Raw genomic sequence first — 21,960 nt, 5'->3', positions numbered from 1 at the left:
ATGCATGTAGATGGGACAATGAATCCTCAAACCATCTGTGGATGGCACACGTACTCTCACATCAGTGAGATGTCTGACCCTGATGAGCAGCACACAGCTGATCCAGCCTTGGACGGATGGAGGTTGTCAGCAGAGGGTCATATCAGCCTCAGGCTGCAGCCTTGACCTGTATTTGTTTTTCAAGTAAGTCAGTGAGGAAAATCCACTTTCGCAAAGATAGGTTGTGGCAAAGGGCAAAAGGCTCATCATGGCTTTTCCTGCCAATTGCGGAAAGTCTTTCTGGCAAGAGATCCAGAACTGGGTGAGTGGTTTTGTGTCATATATGTGTCTGAACGTACTGTCAGTGGATAGTTCGATTAGCTGATCCTCCTCCGTCACTGTCAGGTGTGTGCCGTCTGCTGCGTTGTCTGTGAATGGAAACAGTATCCATGTCTTGTCCCTGCGCCAGGAGTCAGCCTCAGAAAAGTAGTGCCCAAATTGTCCCTCGAGCGCCTCCAAATGCGCAAGAATTGCGCGTGTAATGGGGGGCGAGAGCACAGCAGAATCTCCCAGCTCATCCACTGATGGAAACATGGAAAATATTTCCTCCCCGATGCGCTCCCTCCACCTTTTGATTTTTTTTAGAAAGCCTTCCATTTTGTCATACAGTTGAATGGCATGGGTATTGCGGCCTTGCATTGAACTGTTCAGTTTGTTCAGCTCAGCGAAAACATCAGCAAGATAGGCAAGTTTGGTGACCCAAACATTGTCACTGAAAAGTGCAGCCAGCTCTGTGCGCTTTTGGAGAAGTAAAAACTCCCGAATAGACTTGCGCAATTCCAGCACACGTGACAACACTGTTCCACGTGAAAGCCACCGAACCTCGGAATGGTAGAGTAGCGCAGTGTGTTCTTCTCCCTCAGCAGCACAGAGATTCGAGAAGAGACGTGTTTGCAATGCGCTCTTCTTGACTAGGTTGACTACTTTCACTACCGAGTCCATGACATCTGCCAATTCAGCGCTCATATCTTTGGCAACAAGTGACTCCCTGTGTAGCATGCAGTGCGTCCAAATCACTTGCGGAGACACATCCCTTACAAGCGCGATTAGTCCACTTTTTAAACCAGCCATGGCTCTTGCACCGTCAGTGCACAGCGCAATACATTTTGTCCACGGAATGTCATTTTCTCTGAAAAAAACATCGATCACTTTGAAGATTTCAGAACTAGTTGTGCGTTGAGGGAGGCACTTACAAAACAAAAATTCCTCCTGCATTTCCTTATCATCGACAAAGCGCACAAACGCCAGAAGCTGGGCGTCCTTCGACACATCTGTTGACTCGTCTAATTGTAACGCAAATGCATCTGCCAACCTCAGCTTCTCTATCAGTTGCATCCTCACATCAGATGCCATCTCGTCTATACGGCGAGCTATGGTTGTGTCCGACACTGGAATGGTTTTCAGTTTATTAATGTCAATATCATTTCCATACATGGTTATACACATATCGGTTGCTGAAGGCAATATTAAATCCTCTGCAAGTGTGTATGGCTGTTTCTTCTGGGCAATCCGAAGAGCAATTTGATAAGAGCATTTCAAAGCTAGCTCCCCAACTTTGGCTGATTTTCTGATCAATGTCTGTTGACCTTGGAGGGATTTGAGGCTAGCTTGGAAGTATTCAACAGGTTTGTCTTTTAAGTGGCTGTGTGTTGTCTCCAAGTGACGCTGCAGCTTTGATGGCTTCATAGATTCATTTGAAAGAACAGTAGAGCAAATGACACACATTGGAAACTCAATGCCATCTGTCTCCTTAAAGGTAAACCCGAACTTCAGATAATGATCTGAATATTTTCGTGTCTTCTCCCTTTTGCGCTTACCCTTATTAGCTGCAACATCTGCAGGCGCAGCAGGTTCTGCCTCGTCACTTGCATGTTCACTGGTGGATGGTATCTCGCTTGTGCTTGTTGATTTTTTCGCTCGAGTTACAAAACGATCCATTTTATATGTATGGTCTTCTCAATAATGTCGCTGCGTGCATCCCTGTGTCTGGGTCTTCAGTAAACTGGGGCCTGAATAGGCTCTCGTCCAATCACGGGGAACCTGACAGAGCCAGCGCATAGACATAATATTATGTCTATGAGCCAGCGTGTGTCACACGGCCTCGTGATTGGCACATCTGCCTCCATTTTTCCGTTCGCTATAATATTTTGGATTTGTGTTGTGCATTTAAAGACATTGCAATTTGTGGGAAAAAACGGTTTGTAAAAAAAAAAAATATATATAAAAAATTGTCTAATCAACCAAAGATTTCGCGACCCCCCTGCAGTACCTCCGCGGACCCCCTGGGGGTCGCGACCCCCCTGTTGAAGACCTCTGATCTAATCGATTTGCAAGCCATTTTGAAGATTCTCCTTTCAAGCCAATATGAAGCTCATAATGTGATGAGAGATGAACAAGTGCCTAACTTAGTCAAATTAGATTTGTTCACACAGTTAAAACGATCACATTGTTTAAGGAGTAACAAACTGATCATCTATGACCTATTCATACTGTACACGTAAAAACATCAGAGGAAATTACCAAAGTGATTCTTACGTATTAAGATTAATAATAGCAATAATTTAACAAATAACAAGGAATTTAAAGGTATTAACTCAATTTACTCATAATGTTAGAATCTACTAAATGAAATGAATGGAATGGAGAAAATGAAAGATTTTCGGAAGGAAATTGTTTTTTTAATGTATCGAAGTGTTTATTTATACCTGATCATATCATTTCTTAAAATGCTCATTTAAAAATGTTTTATAAAAATGGATTACCTACAACTTCATTGTTGCCGACACTACAAAAAAACATTGATTGTGGTGACAGGCTGATTCCTGTACAGACCGAGAGCTCTAAACGACCGCTCAACAACATATTAACCTATAAATGTTCTGTTTTAAAAGAGGAGATATTAGTCAGTAACAGGCTAGACATTAGAAAGAGCTGGTTCCAATGACATGGTTTCACTCTGAGCTGTGTTCATAATCATTCCATCAGTTTGATATTCATTTCTTCGGCTTCAAGTGTTTTTCTTACCTCGCACCACCAGTTTGGCTGCAGCTGAGGCGCTGTCCACCACCGTCTGAGCCGTGCACGTGTACATCCCTGCCTGACTCAGCTGGGTGTTCACTATCAGCAGGTCTCCTATGTTCTCCTTCTGAAAGGCCACACACAACAAACCCAGAGTTCAGCAGTGTGTGAGTCTGGAGTACAGGCAGAAGAAAACACACTGAAGAGGAGCAGCAGCTGCTGAGAGTACAGGAGCTCATTTAGGTTTCTATCTTACAGCTGCATCTCATCACATCAACAATCAAACAGTTTAAAGCAAAGGAACAGGAACATGAAACGGATAGTCACGTCCAGTTAGGAGCTTATTTCTGCCAGGCTGTGTGTTCAGGTACTGGGAAATGTCCAACCTACAATCTGGAATTGACTTATTGTAGAAAAAACCTTGCATATAGTGGCGTGGTCTCACTGTTAATGAAAATGCTAGAAGACTGTAGACAGTAAATGTCGTCCAGACTTTAGCATGTGGGGAACACTTTGAGTGTAGACAGCTGATCTAATATATTTAATAAATAATAAATATTTAATATTTAATAAATGTATTAGATCAGAAGTGTTATTTATATCTATCATTTTAGTGAGACTAGAAGGGATGAGCCTCATCCACGCTCTGTAAAGCCTTTAATGTGACGGATTCTGCTGATTCTCTACTACGTCCTATTTGCTGTGTGATGTTCAGAATAATAATCATAATCAGGATATCTTTATTGACATCATACATAGGTTTAACGACATTACATTGGCCTCTCCTGCAGTAATAACATACAGCAGTGATAAAAGCAGAGGTAGCAGCAATGAGAAGGCACTAACATTGAATTGAACTAGATGTCAGTGTACGTATTTACAAAATTTATCAACTATTCAATCTGAATGTACAAAACTAAAAAAGTTTTAATATAAACAGATGCTAAAAGTTTAAAACTTAGATGCATAAGGAATAGCCATAAATAATAATAAATAATTGTGTAACTATATTAGGTTAGTTGAACAATTCTATTACGTTTAAATCTAAAATATTAGGTTCAACTAACCTAATACAGGTATGTGAAATTTGTTGAGATATTACATTTAATTCAAGTCAACATTTCAGTTTTTCAGTGGATTTTGTAGGCTTTATGTAACTAATGAGGGTCCATCACTTGCTCTCGTCTCCTACATTACCCCACCCCCCAACCAACTCTCTATATGTTTCAGCTGGTCTTCCAGAGCGTCATACCAATATCCTCCCACCAGCTTCTCTCACAGGACTCACCCCCTCCACCCGCCGGTAGGGCGCGGTCATGTCCTCCAGGTCCAGCAGGACCCCGTTAAGGGCCCAGGTGAAAGTCAGGTCCATGGTGGGGTCGTGGGAGGCATGGCACTGCAGCGTCACGTTGTCCCCCTGGTTGATATCAGCGTTGGCAGGAGCCAGCGTGATCTTAGTGGCATCTGGGGGGGCACAAAATAAAAGTAACTCAGGAAAAAACTACTGCCAGGGCTGTGCATTTTATTGGTTCCATAAAAATAAGTTGAAGACAAAGAGGAGAAACAACATGGTCCTGAGGTGAGGATCAAATAATGTTCACATCGCTTTAAAATACTATTTCACAGCAGACACTTTGGACTGCCCTTGCAGGAATATAAAAGGGTGAATAAATCCCGCGAGGCTAACATAAAGTAGGTTCACAGAATCTTGTTGCAAATGTGTTTTAATATAATTGCTGCAAAATAACATTAACCTTTTATAAATGGATATGAGTGTTTTTTATAACATGTAACTTCATGCCAAAAAGGTTACAGAAAGACATATTTTTATATTATTATTTCTTTGTTTTGTGAAAAATACATTTTGGACTTTGTTTGTATCAAACTCTTCTTTGACATGTATAAAGATAAATGAAACTATTTTAATATAATACCTCTCACCTTATTTCTAATGGAATACTAGTATTTTTTATAATAATGTAAAAACATAATGTCTCAAATGTTGTTTTTTATTAGCATTATATTTATTCCTTTTCTATTATATACAATTGTATTTCCATAGGTATCAGATTCAACACTAAGTAATCAATGTTCTGTTTATGGCAGATAAAATACCCATTTTTAGTGACATCACTACCTACTCTGACATCGTGTTTCTATTGGCTGGTGCTCTTTACCATTGTACATCAAAGGCTAAGGGGCGGGACATCTTTAAGTGGTTGACAAATCACAACAGAGCCGGCCAGCTATCCAAAAAGAGCAGACTGGGCTCTGGTTTCAGACAGAGGGTGAAAAGAGGTGCTGCAGCACAGGCAGTATGAGAAACATAAAGAGCTTTTTGAACATTAAAGTGTATCTGGAAAATAAATTACCCATTGATTATGATACAGTATCTGCAACAAGCAAATAAGCCAATATCAAATATTGGTTTTGTAATGATTATGTTATAGTATTTACTTTTTATTATTACCGTGGTAAAACAACAAAATCCTCTATGGATTCATAATTCATTAGCAAAACATTACATTTGCTGAGGGACATTAAAATCTAGATTCAGGTTTTCCACCAAATTACATTATGAAGCAGAAAATTCAACTCTGCTCAGAGCTCACATTTCAGGCTGAATTCATATTGCTTTGTTGCAATGTGTGTGTGTGTGTGTGTGTGTGTGTGTGTGTGTGTGTGTGTGTGTGTGTGTGTGTGTGTGTGTGTGTGTGTGTGTGTGTACCTCTGACAGACAGGTGTCCAGTGCTGTTGGCTTTGCCCAGGTAGTTTTCAGCAAAGCAGGTGTATTTCCCTTCGTCTGCCCTGCTGATGTTGTGGATCCACAAGATGCCGTCTGGAGTCACTGTGACTCTGAGAACACACGAGCATGAGTAGGAAAATGACATAAATCATAAACATTACAATCTTAATCAGGTAATATCATGTCAGATCATAGCATCATCATTCTCTGGCAGACACATCTCATGTTCACTGATCATTTTAAACCCAAAACCAACAGACTGACAGAACTGGAAACAGCTGCTCATCCTAGCTGGGGCTTTAGCTTGAGATGAAAGCTAACCCCCTCTGCTGCCTCAGCACTGACTGAATGACTGAGTGACTGACTGACTGAATGACTGAATAACTGAGTGACTGACTGACTGAATGACTGAATGATTGAGTGACTGACTGACTGAATGACTGAATGACTGAGTGACTGACTGACTGAATGACTGAATGACTGACTGACTGAATGACTGAATGAAGGATGTGTTTGGAATAAAGGTCCATTCTAGGGTGATACACAAAGTCACAAAGTAAGTAGTGTCATCCACAATATTTAGAGTGCTTTAACCCACACACACTGTTTATTCAGTCATGGCTGTTAAAACGAAGAGATGTAATTGATTTACAGACTTCATTAGTTGTGCACAAAGCAAAAAACAGAATACTACCAGAAAATATACACACATTATTGTTAGGGGTGGGGGAAGTAATCGATACAGCATAGTACATTGCATGGCGATATTGTATCTATACACGTAAGGCAAGTATCAATATTTTATTATATAAGCTATTCATATTGCAAATCCAAATTAAAGTTTTTTGGTAGCAATTGCAGTTTCAATCCACTAGATGGTGCTGAGCTATTTTGTGTGGTCATGGCCATGGCTAAAGTCAGTGGGACTGGCAGGAAGTGAGTTAAAACAAAGATGTCAGTGGAGAAAGAAATCAAAAATGTGCCATATCGCAATATAACGTATCGCAATACTTAGCATATCGTAGAATCCCAATACTATCGAATCATGGCTTAAGTATCGTGATAGTATTGTATCGTGGGGACCCGGGTGATTCCCAGCAGTACAATCAAACAAACATCAGCGGAGAAAGAAATCAGAAATGCACCGGTCACGTTTAAATCAAAGGTGTGGAATTATTTGTGATATGTAAGGAGTGTCATATGAAAATGAAATACTCTGGGAACACTACTAACATAAAGTCTCATCTCACATGCCACCATCTGGTCATAGCGTTAACTGTTCACGGCCGGGCCAACGTTGTATAAGCTCCACCGACAAATCAGCCAACACTAGCTGGGCAAAGCTACCATGAAATTCTGAGCGAGCTAAGAAAATAACTCAATCAATATATCGCAATATATGGGATCGTAGAATCACAATACTATCGTATCGTGGCTTAAGTATCGCAATACTATCGTATCGTGGGGACACTGGTGATTCCCTACCCTAATAGAAGGGAATGTAACTTTAAGCATCAGTTTGCACAGACTACTTCAAAGCACCGGTGTCTCGCTTGGCGTTAAACGGTGGAACTCTATACCAAATGATTTGAAGGGCTGTATGAACATGTATAAAGCAAGTTTAATTATGAAGATGTCAGCTAACCCATCTCTCTGATGGTAGATTGTTGCGTTGACTTCTGATTGTGTTTTTGGTGTCATGTGACCATAAGTATTTGTAAGCAGCTGTCACTGACAAACCATCGGTTGTTAAAAAAGCAGTAAAATAGGAGTTTATTCTCCTTGCTCCATCATGGGCTCCAAAGAAAAACTGTTTTGTTATGTATTAATTGCCATGAGTGGAATACAACTAAACATGCAATCTGTCCGTACCTTGCTATACTCATGCAACAAATTTGATACTGTAACCATATAAACTGAATCTTTTCTAATCTAGTTCATTTAAGATTAAGACAGGGGAAATCTTTTGGATGCCCTTTGATGTTTCCCCCTGTTGATTAGTCAGACAGATATTATTCTATTTTCATGATGCTTTGATGGAACGTGATGAAATCAAAAGTAATACATCATTCATCTCATACACACACAACTAAGGATGTTCACCCTGAAGATGATGACATTATTGGAACTTCTTTTGGAGCAGGGTGAGACTGTGGAATTGATCTTACATCAGGAGAATGTAGTGTAGACAGATATACACAGTCTGAGTCCAATATTCATATCAGACACAAACAGTAGGATCATGTGTTTAAATCATAAGCATTTTCAATAAAGTGTTGCAAACTCGACGCTTTATGAGACTTCACCTAGAAAGACTACTAAGTCTTGCAACAGATACTGTCTTAGTAGGATAGAAATGCAGAAATAAAGTATAAATGAGGTTTGTTTCAAGTTGATATGTGCAGCTTTGTAAGTGTGGTTGCAATTGTGCAATGAAATATAACGTCATGGCAGTTTGTGTTGAATAATAATAAAACATTACAGTCCACTTTAACAAATAGTTCTGACAGCGGTTGTATTCCGATTTTATCCGTGTACTGTGATCATCTAGCCACTGTAACGACCGGATTCAGAATAACGGTAGCGTTCATGTTGCTCTGGCTAGCAGGAGCTTTCATAGTTTAGTTGAATACTCGAGTCTGATTGGTCAATTCAGAACATGTGACACGTTGTTGATCCAGTAATGCAGACCGCTGTAAAGGACTATATTGACCGTTGTTAAGGAGGACCAGGAAAGAGAAAGGAAAAAAGGTTAAAAGACGGAGCGCTGGACGTCAGATAAACCCCTAGAAAAAGACAGACAGGAACACTAACAGGAACACGGTCTGGGCTCTGCAGTGTTGAAGGACTTGTTAGTGGATCAGAAACTGTCAAGCCCCCAGGAAGTGATCCGGACTTAGAGAAAAAATGTGTAGTGGCCAAACGGCCGTACTACAACTTCTGTATCAGTCCGTTATGTCACCTGGCCCAGAAAGACTTTTTCCCATTGGCTTACATTGTGAAAGAGAGGTCTGTAAATCGGTGGATAATTGATGCACATTATCCTTTACATATGCGTTAGCTCCTTAGCTGTTAGTTTTGGAGCTTGCTAGTTTTAAGAGTGTAAGAGGTCTGGATTGGCTGAAAGGTAAAAATGCTTTCTTTTTTTTTTTAAGAAAATGTCCCAAACTAAGCAAAAATGACTTTGGGAGAGATTCTGTTATTATGGAGTGATGTCATAGCATTTCATATAATGAGTTTCAATACTGTTAAACTATTTAAAATCGGTTTATTGATATGATTATTTATTTGAGAGTGTTTCTTTAATGTAATAAAATGTCATCGCTTTCCATGCAGGCTAATTCCTGTCTGAGGTTATTCTACCAGTCTTCCAATCATCGTGGGGACCTCTGAGACATTAGCATGTCCCAGGCGCTCTACTAGCAGAGGGACAGGTCTGAGCTTTAGGTTCTGAGTTCACTGGGAGATTCATTCCAGCTTCTCTAAGTGTCCACTAACCCTTCATTACAGGAAAGTAGAAATAGCAAGATGGAAAAGTGCTCCAGCCCATAATAATGCTGCTGTTCATTGTTAAGAGTTGCATTAGTGATGCCATGTGTTTGTGTATCAGGGAGGAGGAGGCGCTGTTACCGGCTGCTGTTGACCAGCAGCTCTGTCCCCCGGCTCCAGAAAAGGCTGGGTTTGGGGGCGGCTCGGGGGCGACACTCGATCATCACCTGCCCCCCCCTGGCTGCTGGGATCAATCTCCTCACTGGATTCAACCGGAAGTCTGGAGCCTGAACTGTGAGGACAGCAGTAAGGGAGGGGGAGGAACATCAAAACATGAGGTACAAGACATGAAAGTTAGATCTGCATGAATCCAAGGAAATGGTTTTACACGTTATATTATTGATTTACTGAGAAATGTCATTATAGAATTGTAAAATCTAGTTTTAGAAGTACATGTGTTTTATTGCAGTGTATGAAATGTCAGTCAGAGGGACTCCCTACCCTGAACCCGGAGCTCAGCAGTAGAGTAGATGGTGCCATGTTTGTTCTCAGCCACACACTGATACATCCCAGAATCCTCCAGGGCCAGGTTACTGATCTTCAGACGAGCCCCGTTCACCTCTACCCGGTCCTGTGGGGAGGCATAGTTAAAAGAGTGAGGTAGAAAGGGAACAGAGTGAAGAGAAGTAAAAGGTATGTGCTGTGGAGTAGGGAGACTCTATTCACCTTTACTCCCCACCTGTTGTGTTTTTATCCTCAGTTAAAGTCTCTATACTCAGTAGCCTGATCAGGTTCCTGAATATTTATATATATATATATACAAATTATTTCACAGCCCTCATTGATATTTTAATATTTGATGGGACAGGTGGCACCAGCTTTTACAAACCACATGGTGAGGGGATCTTTGGGACCATTCCACTGCTAGAAAATAAATCATGTCATAGGCAACTAATTCCACGTTCATTTACAGTCTAATAGTCAAGCAGATCAATCATTTGTGTTCTCACCACAGTTTACTCATAACTGTGAATAAAGATACAAGACTAATTTAGTCTTGAACAACTTTATGATGTTTTTGCAGCAGCATGTGGAAAACGTACAGAATCCCCCTATACATATTCATAATCCGCCAGTTGTATTTGTTCATAGGTTACGACTTCCCTTAGGATGAGAAATGGTAGAAAATATTCTCAAATATAAGAGATAAAAAAGTTGAAGAGAAATGGATATGTGTCAGTCTGGTTTTAAAACACATTTCCGGCCCTTTATTGGCTAAATATAGTTCTCTGAATTGATAAGTGTTCCTGACACAGAGAATTCAACAACAACTTTAGACATTTACAGTGTTCAGTGATCATCAGTGAACGTGTAACAGTAAATAGAAAAACAGCCGTACTAGTTACCGTGTGTGTGTGTGTTACCTGTGTGCTGAGTGGCTGTCCGTTGCGTAGCCAGCGTATGGAGGGTCGTGGTTTACCGGCAGCAACACAACTCCACAAGAGCTCCGAACTGATCTCCACCTCCGAGTCGATCATCACCTGCAACCAGTCGGGCTGGGCTGAGGGTCGGGGGGAACAACAGAAATCAAACTGAGACGGGAGATGTTATTCAACTTGTTCCATGTTGAAAGTAATGTTGAATGTTTCAGGTCGATCCTAATGAACCTTTTACATTAAATTGACCATTATGTTTATTCAATAATCCACTCAACATTTTTTAAGCCATCATTTAATGTCAAAACATCCCTGATAAACCTGATACAAGGACCTTTGTATAAACAAATATGTGTTCATGCAGCAGCTTTTCCTTACCCTGCACACTGATGCGTCCCTGGTACGAGTCTGTCCCCTCTGAGTTGTAGGCTTCACACTCGTAAACACCCTCATCGTCGAAGGACAGATCTGGCAGGTTGAGGGTGGGGCCGTCCACACTGGAGTCTGCCTTGGACGGCATCAAGCCGTCAACCTTCCTCCAGCGCAGCTCAGGGACGGGACTATGAGACACCAAGTTGAAGGAGGAGTTCAGTGGAAGAAAAGTAGCTTGAAATTGAAACAGCGAAGTACAAGTCAAAAACTATTAAAGCTTGACAGGGTCAGAGCTGTCACGCACATCATCAGAGTGGTAAACTTACTTTCCATAGGCATAGCACTCTAGCTGGGTGCTGTGTCCTGCCAGGGCGTACGTCTCTGCAGGGAAGCGCACTTTGATGCTCGGAGCGGACTTCCTGGGAGTGGCTGGTATACAATACATTTGAAAACATTGAGTTTAAACTCCATTCAGATTATGCCTAAATATAACTGCATTTGAAAATATGCACTCCTTACTGTAATGTCTGAATGTCACACGGATGCTATTTGCAAACCATTTGGGACATCTCTGTTAGTGATGTTAGCCTAACGTGTCCTAATTGGAGCAGGATCCTCCAGGATACTTTGGTTTATTCTATCTTGTTTTTTATTATGTCATTATTATTGTCTTGTAATTTTATTTATCTTTTAGAACTGTATAAATAAACTTCGATTTTATAGATAGGCGATGGTAAAACAGCAGTGAGATTTATTAATGATCCCTCAACCAAGATCACCACTCTGCTGCCCTAACTTTTCCACCTGTTCCAACAAAAGATGAATTCTCTAGTGAACGTATCAAAGATAGCTGATCTAACTAAGCTGATTGCACTATTTTTTCACCTTTTTTTGTTTTATTTTATTATCTTTATTTTATTATCTTGTCTTATGTCCTTTTATAATATGTTGCATTGTTGGAGGAGCTCGGGACCTGAGATTTTCATTGCCATAACTACACTGTAGCAACTGTGCATATGACAATAAAAACCCTTGAACATTGGGTTTCAAACCATAACAGCTGGTGAGAAATGACTGAATTGTGTCAGTGATCTAAGTAAATGCCAAAAGTTCAAAACATTTTGTATTCAACCAAGACTTCAGTCTGGGACAGGACAGACCAAGTACAGACTGTAGACTTTGAGAGTTTGCCTTCTACTGAGGTACCATTGGGGAAGGCATCACACTGCTCCCTTGGTGCTGTGTATACTATAGCTGCCCCACTGCTCATTATACTAGTATGGGTTAAATGCAGAGACTACATTTCACTGTGTGAGTGTGTGATTTAGTCCTAGAAAGACCAGGTCAAGTTAACTAATGTGAAAGAGGAACCGTTTCAGGGAAACTTAAAAGTACCATGGGATCAGGTTGGAGCAAAAAGACTAGCAGTAAAACAGAAAGGTTGTTTTATCTGGAGTGGACAGAAGTCCGCTCTGACAACACCTCAGGAAACTGAGACGATCAAGTGGACTTCTTGGAATTATAGCAGAGATTCATATCTCACACTGCATTGTAGCTTTTATTCCTGTATATTATACCTGTTATGTTTATTGTATTATCTTTTTAATGACTGTTTTTAAATGCCATTTTCTAAATTGTCTTAATGCTCTTAATGTCTTTTATTTTTGTAAAGCACTTTGAATTGCCTTGTATTGAAAGGTGCTCTATAAATAAACTTGCCTTGTCTTAGAATCTTCTATTCCCATTCCATTTCTATGTATTTACCCCCCCCATTACAAACAGTGTGTTACTATAAAGCTCAGGTTATAACCAATCACATGTACAACACATATATCACTCTCTGGTCTCTAATTGATCATACTGAATCATCAGGCAGGGCCGGTGCTCCTACCGTCGGGCAGCACAGTGAGCAGGTTGGCCTTGCTAAAGGTGCTCTTGGTGCTGATGTCCATGTTGATGGTGGTGAAGCAGAAGTAGTTCCCGGTGTCATTGGGCTCTGCTTTAGCCAGGTACAGGTTTCCTGTCACCTGAGACACAAACCAGCGGCCGTCATCCTTCTTGATGAAGTTGGGAAACTCGTTGATTAACCAGCGGTATGACAGAGCTGGGGGGGACAGATTGCAACACATAAGTAATTACAATTACTCACGCTCAGATTTCAATAAGGTCAACAGAGACTGAAATGCATTTCCATAACCATTTAGTTTCGTATCCGACAGTATCGCCAAATAGGTTGTTCATTCTGCTCATTTATTACAGTGACCTTTGACCCTTCCCTATCAGCTGGAGGCTGTGGAAGTTCTTTGTGAAAATAATCCTCTAGCTCACAGCACATCATCTTCTTTAGAATTGTACTGTTTCTGTATCTTTAATGCTAAATATAACCAGTGTGAAAGGGTTTCCAGTAGTCCTGAAGCAGAGTGGATACCTGGGTAATGTGTGGGGGGCTGGCAGGCCAAGAAAGTTCCTACGCCTTCATATGCTGTCTGAGGACTCCTGCTGTCTGGGGGGAAGTCGTGGAGGTCTGGAGAAACAAAGGTGAAGAGCAGAGAAGGAGAAAATATATCTGTCACAAATCATAACAGAACCAGCAAAGGTCACAGTTTGCTATCCCAGGCCGTCTATCTCTGCTTCAGAAACCGCAGCCCACTCATGTTTCAGCTCCAACAGGTCAAAGGTTAACAGCCTCATTGTTTTCACTCACAGCCAAACTTGAGGTTAGCTGCGCGGCTGATGATGGTGCCACAGCGGTTGATGGCCAGACACTGATAGGAGCCGGTGTCTCGCACAGTCTCCGGGCTGCTGATCACCAGGCTGCCCGCCACCAGGCTGTAGCGCAGGTCCAAACCCAGCGGCACCTCTGTGCCATTCACAAGCCACCTGCAAGGCAAAAAGCAGGGCATAGAGATCACGACACAGCAAACAGGAAATAATAAACATCATGGACCACCTCTGTCAGCTCAACTATATGCCATTAACAGTTATGAAGCTTCTCTAACCCTAACCCTCAATACATTTTAAATGCCAAACTAAAGATGTGTAACAAGCAGACACAGAAAATAATATATCTTAAAAACACAACCATTGTTTACAAGTTAGTACTATTTATGTATTTATTTCCAAAAGGACCGTGCAGGCAAAAACATTAATCTCAGAAAAGAGAAGAGATGACTTATGCCAGATTTGAGCTAACAGCTCATTTCCATCTGCAGTCCTTAGGCAGCTACATAACCATCAACAAACACTAAAAACATTGCATGATCTCTATCGCATAAACAATTATAAAACAAGATTCAAGTATAAGTCAACTAAATAGTACACAGTACAGTTCAAATATAATATTACAGTAGTTCAAATTGAAAAACTCATTAGAGTGTAATTAATGTTTGCATGACTGGTTGCTTAATACCAATGATTCTGCACCATAAGAGAAAGTGTGTCAAATGTTGTGCACAATATGCACTGTATTCATATGTTCTTCATATGTTCAGCCCTTTGTGCTTTATCTAAACTCTGCAATTGTAACCCAAAATATGCTTCATATGTTAATATACAGCCACGGAATACATGAAGAGACCACTGCAGCATTACCAGTTTCTCTGGTTTTAATATTTATAGGTTTGTCTTTGAGTTACTTTTTTAACATTTTGTATTGTATTCTATAAACTACTGACAACATTTCTCTGTGCTGGAATTGAACAGACACTGGAATGGCTGCCATACATGTAGAGATAAAGATTTAAGAAACATTTGGAGTGGTCTCTTCATTTTTTCCAGAGCTGTATATTAAAGAATGAGTTGAAGTGGGAAAAATGTGTTTCACTCTCCAGTGTAGCTGCTCACATTACAGATTGATATAGATAAAAGTGGACAGAGTGCACAGCTCCAGGTCCTGCGGGTGTCATGGACCCACAGAGAAGAAGAATACAGTTCATAAACAGTCAACATCAGAAGTTCAGATCAGAAGCTCAGAGGCCGGATCAGCTGTGTCGCACATCAGTATCATACAGTCATCCTTTAGACTTCCTCCTTTGTCTATTTTTAGAAATGTTATGTCTTTTTGTCAGTGGCAGTCCAGACAAATTTTAGTGGGCAGGCCAGGTTGGGGCCAGGTTGGGGCCAGTTATTTTATGAGAGGGGCACAATAAATGCGGGTTAAAAAAGATAAAGACTGTATGAAGTAATTGTGTAAAATAAACATAAAATACAGTTTGTTTCTGTTCAGGTAAGTGTTTCAGTAACTTTAAGTTACAGTTCTTTGTTTCAGTAGGTATGTTTTTCCATTTACACTACTTGATTTAGTAACAGTATTTGCAGCTACACTGAACATAAGGTTCAGTCCAATCTCTGCTGCATCCCAGACTGGAGTTTTCTCTTCTTTCACATTTCAGCAACAATATCCTTAGTTTTTTAGTCTCTTAATGTCTAGGCTTGAATCCTACTTGGAACAGCCTCTGGTGGGAGGTGACAAGTGTTGTTTTATTTCCTGCGCGTTTTAGCCGGCCAGTGACGGTGTACCGCTCAAAGGGGTCCAACTAGAATACAGAATTACATTAGTTCAACCTATCGTGCCCATTATAGCCATAAAATCCTAATATCATACAATTTTCTTTTGGAAGGGGGGCCACAGGTGGGTCCCAGGTCAGCGATATGGGGGTACTGGCCCCTGTTGGCCCCCCCTAGAACTGCCCCCGACCTACGTTGACCTTCTGATTACCTTCACCAGGGCTTGGCTGATCCACACTGTTAAGCTGTTTACATGAATAGACATTAAATGATGAGGCTAGCAGCCAGGGCATATAGATGACATTACGGAGAAGTTACTTTTTTTTTTTTTATGAGTTACAGCATCACAACTTGTAAACCTGCATACCGTGTGACTTTAGTAAAGTTTCCACTGGTACTTACCAATTCGTAGGCAACTTTGGGGGAGCTGGTACACTTTTACCAAGTTCACAAATGCAATATTATATGTGGTGTCCATCAATGTGTGTGTGTGTGTGTGTGTGTGTGTGTGTGTGTGTGTGTGTGTGTGTGTGTGTGTGTGTGTGTGTGTGTGTGTGTGTGTGTGTGTGTGTTACCTGTAGGAGGCAGCTGGACTGGCTCTGGCCTGACAGCTGAGGGTCACCTTGCCTTCACTCAGACCCTCGGGGTAGATTAAACCGTTAGGCTGTTCTTCAAACACCGGCCCGCTGTCGTGACCCGACACACACACGTCTCCGCCTGAGAACAACAGCGTGTCAGAAGACAGATGGAGACCTTTCACAGGTGAGCCACCGACACATTTATTCAATAAAGAAACAAATTAATTCTCATAAATTCTCCCTTATTCATATATCAAATCACCTGTGAAGTAACATGAGGAAGCATTTCGAATGAAACCACATAAAGTCTGTTTGCTGTCTGTGTAAAATGCAGCTGCCATATAGTAAGATTAGACTCTCAATGTATGTTTCCGTCCACCAGTTTTTATACGCATTTTCAATTTGCAAAAGATGACAACACCACCTACTCAATTCCTAATTAAATCCAATCCTAAACTACCCTAACACTTAAATCGTCCCTTAACCTAAACTTAGTGCTAATGCAATCACCAACACAAACGCTGGACATGTAATTGTGTGTTTGTGTGTGTTAAGAGGAACCTACCAGCAGCCTCCTTCAGAGCTGCTGAGCTGAGGAGCAGCAGACACAGGAAGCGCTCCATCGTCTAGAGCAGAGGGGATCAAACCTGATCACCTGATCTCACAGGAAGGCGTTCACTATGGGCCTGTGAGAGGAAAGAAGAGCAAGATTGGTGACATGATCGCTCATGTGGTCTCCTGAAGTCTTGGGCAACATTATTTAATCATAACTCAACTTCTTTCAGTATCAATTCAAAGTGATGTTCTATCTGAACTTTCCCCTTTAGAAAATGAACACAAATGTTCCAAAAACATTTATTACATTTCCTATTAAGGTTGTTATTCTCATTCTTCATGCTTTAGTCATTCATTTGTTACATTTATTATTGTTTCACATCTAACCAAGGTAGATACCAACATGAAGACTTCTCATCATTTGAAGAGTGACCTTTCACTGAAGAATTTCCTGGCTTGGGTGTAGACCCTTCAGATTTCAGTTGGAAACCCCGTTCTTTGGTGAAGCAAACTTAGAGAAATAATTTGACCTCAAACCTATAATTTTACTTTTTGCCAACTTAACTTATTTAATGAGACAAACTTTACTCAAGAAAAGATAAAGATACTTCCGATATATGCTTTTATTTAGCTAGCAACAAAACAAAATATGTATTGTTTAGTTGACTCAACGTTTCTTTTCAGATCAACAATTTCCTTATTTTTAATTTTTTAGAGTGTGGGAGAAGAAAAATCCATGAAGAAACTAGAGAAGGGAAGGTGCATGGCCAAAAAAAAGATCAACCCCAGATATGGACTGACTTCTCTGCAAGGGACTCTAGTTTGTGAGTGTATAAAAGATTACACTAAAGTATTCAAACAGGACTTCCACAACGTTAGATGTTTTCCAGTCAGACAGGAATAAAATTAATGTTAAGACATTTAGTAGAAAAGGTTTATTGGCTTTTTCTGCAGGTTTTTTAGGTGGTTTGGAGATTTCATTATGATCCGTATATAAACATCAGGTCAGGTCAGGTTATTTACTTGTACCCATAGGTAGATTTAGCCGATAGAAAGACAAGGGATCCATCCTGACACACTCTAAGAACAAACACAGACAAAAGACACATCTCAAATACAAGTACACCCTGCTCCGTCAAATTTTGAAAACATTCAAAAACATCTCATGGACATTCAAAATTCATAAATAAGTAAATAAATAGGCATCTGTGTGACGCTCCTGTGATTTGTTAATTTGTGCAGTAGCTGCTGGGATAAAGCTGTTTTTATTCCGCTGGGTTCTACTCTGTGGGACAACTAACCTCCTGCCTGAAGGAAGAAGCTTAAACTCAGTGAGCAGAGGGTGGGGGTCATCGTCTAATATAGAGCTGGATAACCGCTGTAACTGTCTGAGGTACAGGGTCTCCAGGTTCAGCTGTGGCTCAGCATCAGTCTGTTGGTACTTTATGATCTGACTGAGAGAGTTTCTGCTCTTTAAAGTCAGGTAACCAAGCCATGACATAATGAAAAAGACAGAATTCATTAGATAAAACATGATCATCACGGTTTTGTCAATGTTAAAATAGGACAATATATGTCCTAAGACCTATACTGCAGTAAGAGGATAATATGGCACCAAACATTTCACAATGTAAACTGTGATATGGACTTCTAAAATCAATTGCTCAGTGCGCTCTTTATAAGGGATGTTGTTCCACACTATAGTACCAGCCAATCAGAGTACTGCTTTAAAACAGCCAGAAACAAAAAGAAGCTGATGATTACCTCCAAGTCAACAAAACAAGCTGAAGACTGAGACAACGAAAAAAGAGCTGCAGCTCAACCCCATGCTTTGGCTTCAGTGCACAACCCTGGAAGAATCTGGATGTTTTAAAGAGATGCATTTGAACAAAACATCCCCAAAATTTCAACAACATTAAAATATACATTTATCCAGCTAAAAACCCAGTCTGGTACCGGTGTCCTTGGATCATACTGGGAGATTCTTTGCACTTCCAAAGTATTCTGAACCAATCTTAATCACAGCATGACCCTCTAAACTTTACAGAGCCTCTACAATTAACCCAAAACTAAACTGAAATACCCAAAATGAATGTGTTAAAAACAGTTTGACCATCAGCGTAACACACACATGGAGTTGGTTTGAAGCCTGAAGAGACCTGGAGGATCTGCAAACTGTCTCCATTCCTCATTCTGCTCTGAAGTTGAGGCTGTTGAAGGGCACTTGAAAACAGAAAGAGTGAAGGTCAAACCGGCCACCCCTCACATTAACAATTAATGCGTACGACACACACTGTCTGTGTCCTTCCCCACAATACATCTCTCTCTTTCACCTTCATGCTCCATAAAGAAGTATTTTGCCCATAGCTATGAGGCTGTGAGGGCGGCTGTGTCGACATCTGCAGCAAACACCCTAAAAGACCACACACACACACACACACACACACACACACACACACACTGGTCCATAAAAGATGCTGTTAGAGGAGGTTTGGAAAAGTTTTGTTTTGCATATAAACTTGGAAAAGTCAATTCACGCAGGAAATTGTCCAAGCTATTTCAGAACCAGGGCTCGCTCATTTAAGAGCAGAAGAAAATACTTGATGCTGTCTTTATTTTAATGTGGACAGAAAGGTGACAGTATTTGTTCCTGCTTGCCCTCTGCTTGTTTTGGTGATGGATTTCCAGCTGATCTCAGAGGATTTTTAACTTGTTTTTCTGGATTATTGATGTCAGGTAATACTTGTTGTTGTTGTTGTTTCTGGACATTTTCATAAGAAACGTTGTGTCAGAAGGCGAAGAGTGCTAGCCAATCAGAGGCAGAGAAGGGCGAGTTTTAAATCTCCTTTCCTATCATCTAGATTCCAAATAATTCAAACAGCTCTCATCATGGCTGCCACTGAGGTACTTCCGGGTCATTTCACTCCGATAGGAAACTTCTAAGCTAAAGTGACAGTGTACCGCAGACATGGAAAGCCAGCTGTCCTGCTTTCTGTCTGGCAGACACACATGAAGCATGTGAGCAGCCAGACCTCAGCTTGCAGATGGTCAGCAAGGTGTCCGCTCTGTTCGCCTGAGCCTCTGACCTTATGCACTGTGTGTTTAATAGTAGAATGAAGCAGCTGTCAAGCACTGTTGCGTAAAGCAGAAAATAAATACTTGACATTTTGAAAGTAGGACTGTAGGGATTCTTTGCATTCAGACTTTATATGTGTCTGACCCCAGCCAGGGTGTTCAGCCTCTGAGAGAAGATCAGGAAATCTGTGGATGTGTATTTAAATTCAGAGCTTTGTTTGTTCTGAGGTTGACCTTCACATGAGGTACCCTGATTTTCAGAAATAGCCAGAGGTGGGAGAAGTACTCAGATCTTGTACTTGAGTAAAAGTAGAAGTACTCAGATCTTGTACTTGAGTAAAGTAGAAGTACCAGAGTGTAGGAATACTCTGTCACAGTAAAAGTCCTGCATTCAAAATGTTCCTCCAGTAAAAGTAGAAAGTACTCTCATCTAAATGTACTTAAAGTAGCGACAGTAAAAGTAGTCATTGTTTGATTGGTCCATTTCAGAATAATATCTCTGATATGTTTTATAATTATTGATCATTAAAGTGTTCTCAGAGCTGGTAAAGGTGCAGCTAGTTTGAATGGCTTTGTATACTGCAGGGTAGCTGCTGGATTTACTCCAGGTGAACTAAAGTCTGATTTAAGGGCTGATTATATTTACCATCATTAATCCAAATCTGTAAGTAACTAAAGGGATTAAATACATGTAGTGGAGTAAAAGTACACCATTTACCTCTGAATTGTAATGAAGTAGAACGACAAAGTAGCATTCAATTGAAATACTCAAGTAAAGTTCAAGTACCTCAAAATTGTACTTATGTACAGTACTTGAGTAGAAGTAGTTACTTCCCACCTCTGGAAATAGCCCTCAAACTTCTTATGGTATTCTGTTTGAAAGATCAGTATTTTTAATTCTCCATAGGCAATGTCACAATACTGCTGCAGGAAAAGCAGAGAGGTTCCATTTGTTTGGGTTTTGATGTTATCTCTGGGTATATAAATTGGCTGGTTGGAACAATGCCTGCTATGGAGCTGATTCCACAATTAAGGATCCCCAGACCTGGACCCCAACAACGGTCCTTCACAGTCTTCAGAGTGTCTTCAGATTGTTTCAGATGGAGAATCTTGATGTTGTTCTTCAGGACTGGACAATACAATTGCTGCTACTATAGTTAAAGAGAGCTCAGTGGCATACTGATGTTCTAACAATAGTTTCATGTTGCATTTTCTGCTTAATTTGAGACATGTTTAAACATTGAGACACTATTTTGTTTACAAGATAATCATAAACCTACTTTTCCTATTTAGATGTGGAGCTTCCTTGCTGCTGTTTTACCCTGCCAAGTCATTGAGGTCATTTCCTGGCTTGCTTTTACAGTACCACAAGCTGTTTGAATCCTTTTTGAATGAGCAGACGGTGATCTCTCAGTCTGGTTTGTGAAGGTATCTGGCACAAAGCCAAACTTCTTCAGGTTAATCTAATGTATTATTAATGGCTGCTGAGTCAATGTATCGGTGCTGCTGGACCTCAGTCAGTCCTCGAGCCCTATACAGTGTTCTGATCAATACAGTTCTGACACTGCCTTGGAGTGGTTCTATTACTCTACTTTTAATCAAATAGGAAGCTTTGAGATGTCAGTTGATAGTCGGTGCCAGTGATGCTGCTAACTGCTCTCATATACAGCTTTGGAAAAGCTTATTTTTTTCCGGAGCTGTATGTCCACCTTTAACCGGGTGTGCTTCCCCTGAGGCAGAGTAAGGATAAGAGCAGACGCTCCGAAAGCTTCAGTATGCTTCAGACGGACCATGTGTCGGCACTTGTTCCGGATGACTACACTTAAAGGGGAGGGGAAAGTCTTTAAAGCAGGAGATACAAGAATGATGCAAATGGGGGAAATGGAGCACACTTTAATCTGTACTGTTGCATTTTGATGTGTGTAGTTGTGTGTAGGGCTGTCAATATCAGAAATGTAGTAATTAAATACTGAAGAACATTTTTGAAATGTGATTTCACTACTGAATTATACTTAAGGCTGAGCAATTTGAAAAAATGGTCAATTGCAATTATATTGACTTAAATTGCAATTTGGATATGATTTACAATACTGAGGGATTCCTTTTCAATCATAAGTTCCATTATTATTCTAAAATAAAACAAATG

General features: G+C 40.6%; 1 protein-coding gene across 1 annotated transcript in view; it reads right to left on the bottom strand.

Moving 5' to 3' along the window:
* cntn2 (contactin 2) overlaps window positions 1–21,960 on the bottom strand; it is a 52,449-nt gene that overhangs the window by 15,668 nt on the left and 14,821 nt on the right. Inside the window, exons 2-14 of the mRNA XM_063910800.1 lie at window positions 16,750–16,870; window positions 16,182–16,323; window positions 13,805–13,980; window positions 13,529–13,624; window positions 12,992–13,204; window positions 11,427–11,529; window positions 11,107–11,288; window positions 10,717–10,853; window positions 9,794–9,923; window positions 9,434–9,584; window positions 5,786–5,913; window positions 4,346–4,521; window positions 3,064–3,184 (exon numbers count right to left, since the gene is read on the bottom strand). Coding sequence (XP_063766870.1) covers window positions 3,064–3,184; window positions 4,346–4,521; window positions 5,786–5,913; window positions 9,434–9,584; window positions 9,794–9,923; window positions 10,717–10,853; window positions 11,107–11,288; window positions 11,427–11,529; window positions 12,992–13,204; window positions 13,529–13,624; window positions 13,805–13,980; window positions 16,182–16,323; window positions 16,750–16,807 — 1,813 coding nt within the window. The 5' untranslated portion in view covers window positions 16,808–16,870. The remainder of the gene's footprint in view (window positions 1–3,063; window positions 3,185–4,345; window positions 4,522–5,785; window positions 5,914–9,433; window positions 9,585–9,793; window positions 9,924–10,716; window positions 10,854–11,106; window positions 11,289–11,426; window positions 11,530–12,991; window positions 13,205–13,528; window positions 13,625–13,804; window positions 13,981–16,181; window positions 16,324–16,749; window positions 16,871–21,960) is intronic.

Source organism: Eleginops maclovinus, chromosome 20 (assembly GCF_036324505.1).
Source record: "Eleginops maclovinus isolate JMC-PN-2008 ecotype Puerto Natales chromosome 20, JC_Emac_rtc_rv5, whole genome shotgun sequence".
Lineage (NCBI taxonomy): Eukaryota > Metazoa > Chordata > Actinopteri > Perciformes > Eleginopidae > Eleginops > Eleginops maclovinus.
The sequence above is the reverse complement of the archived record's forward strand: the minus strand, read 5'-3'. Positions and strand labels throughout refer to the sequence as shown.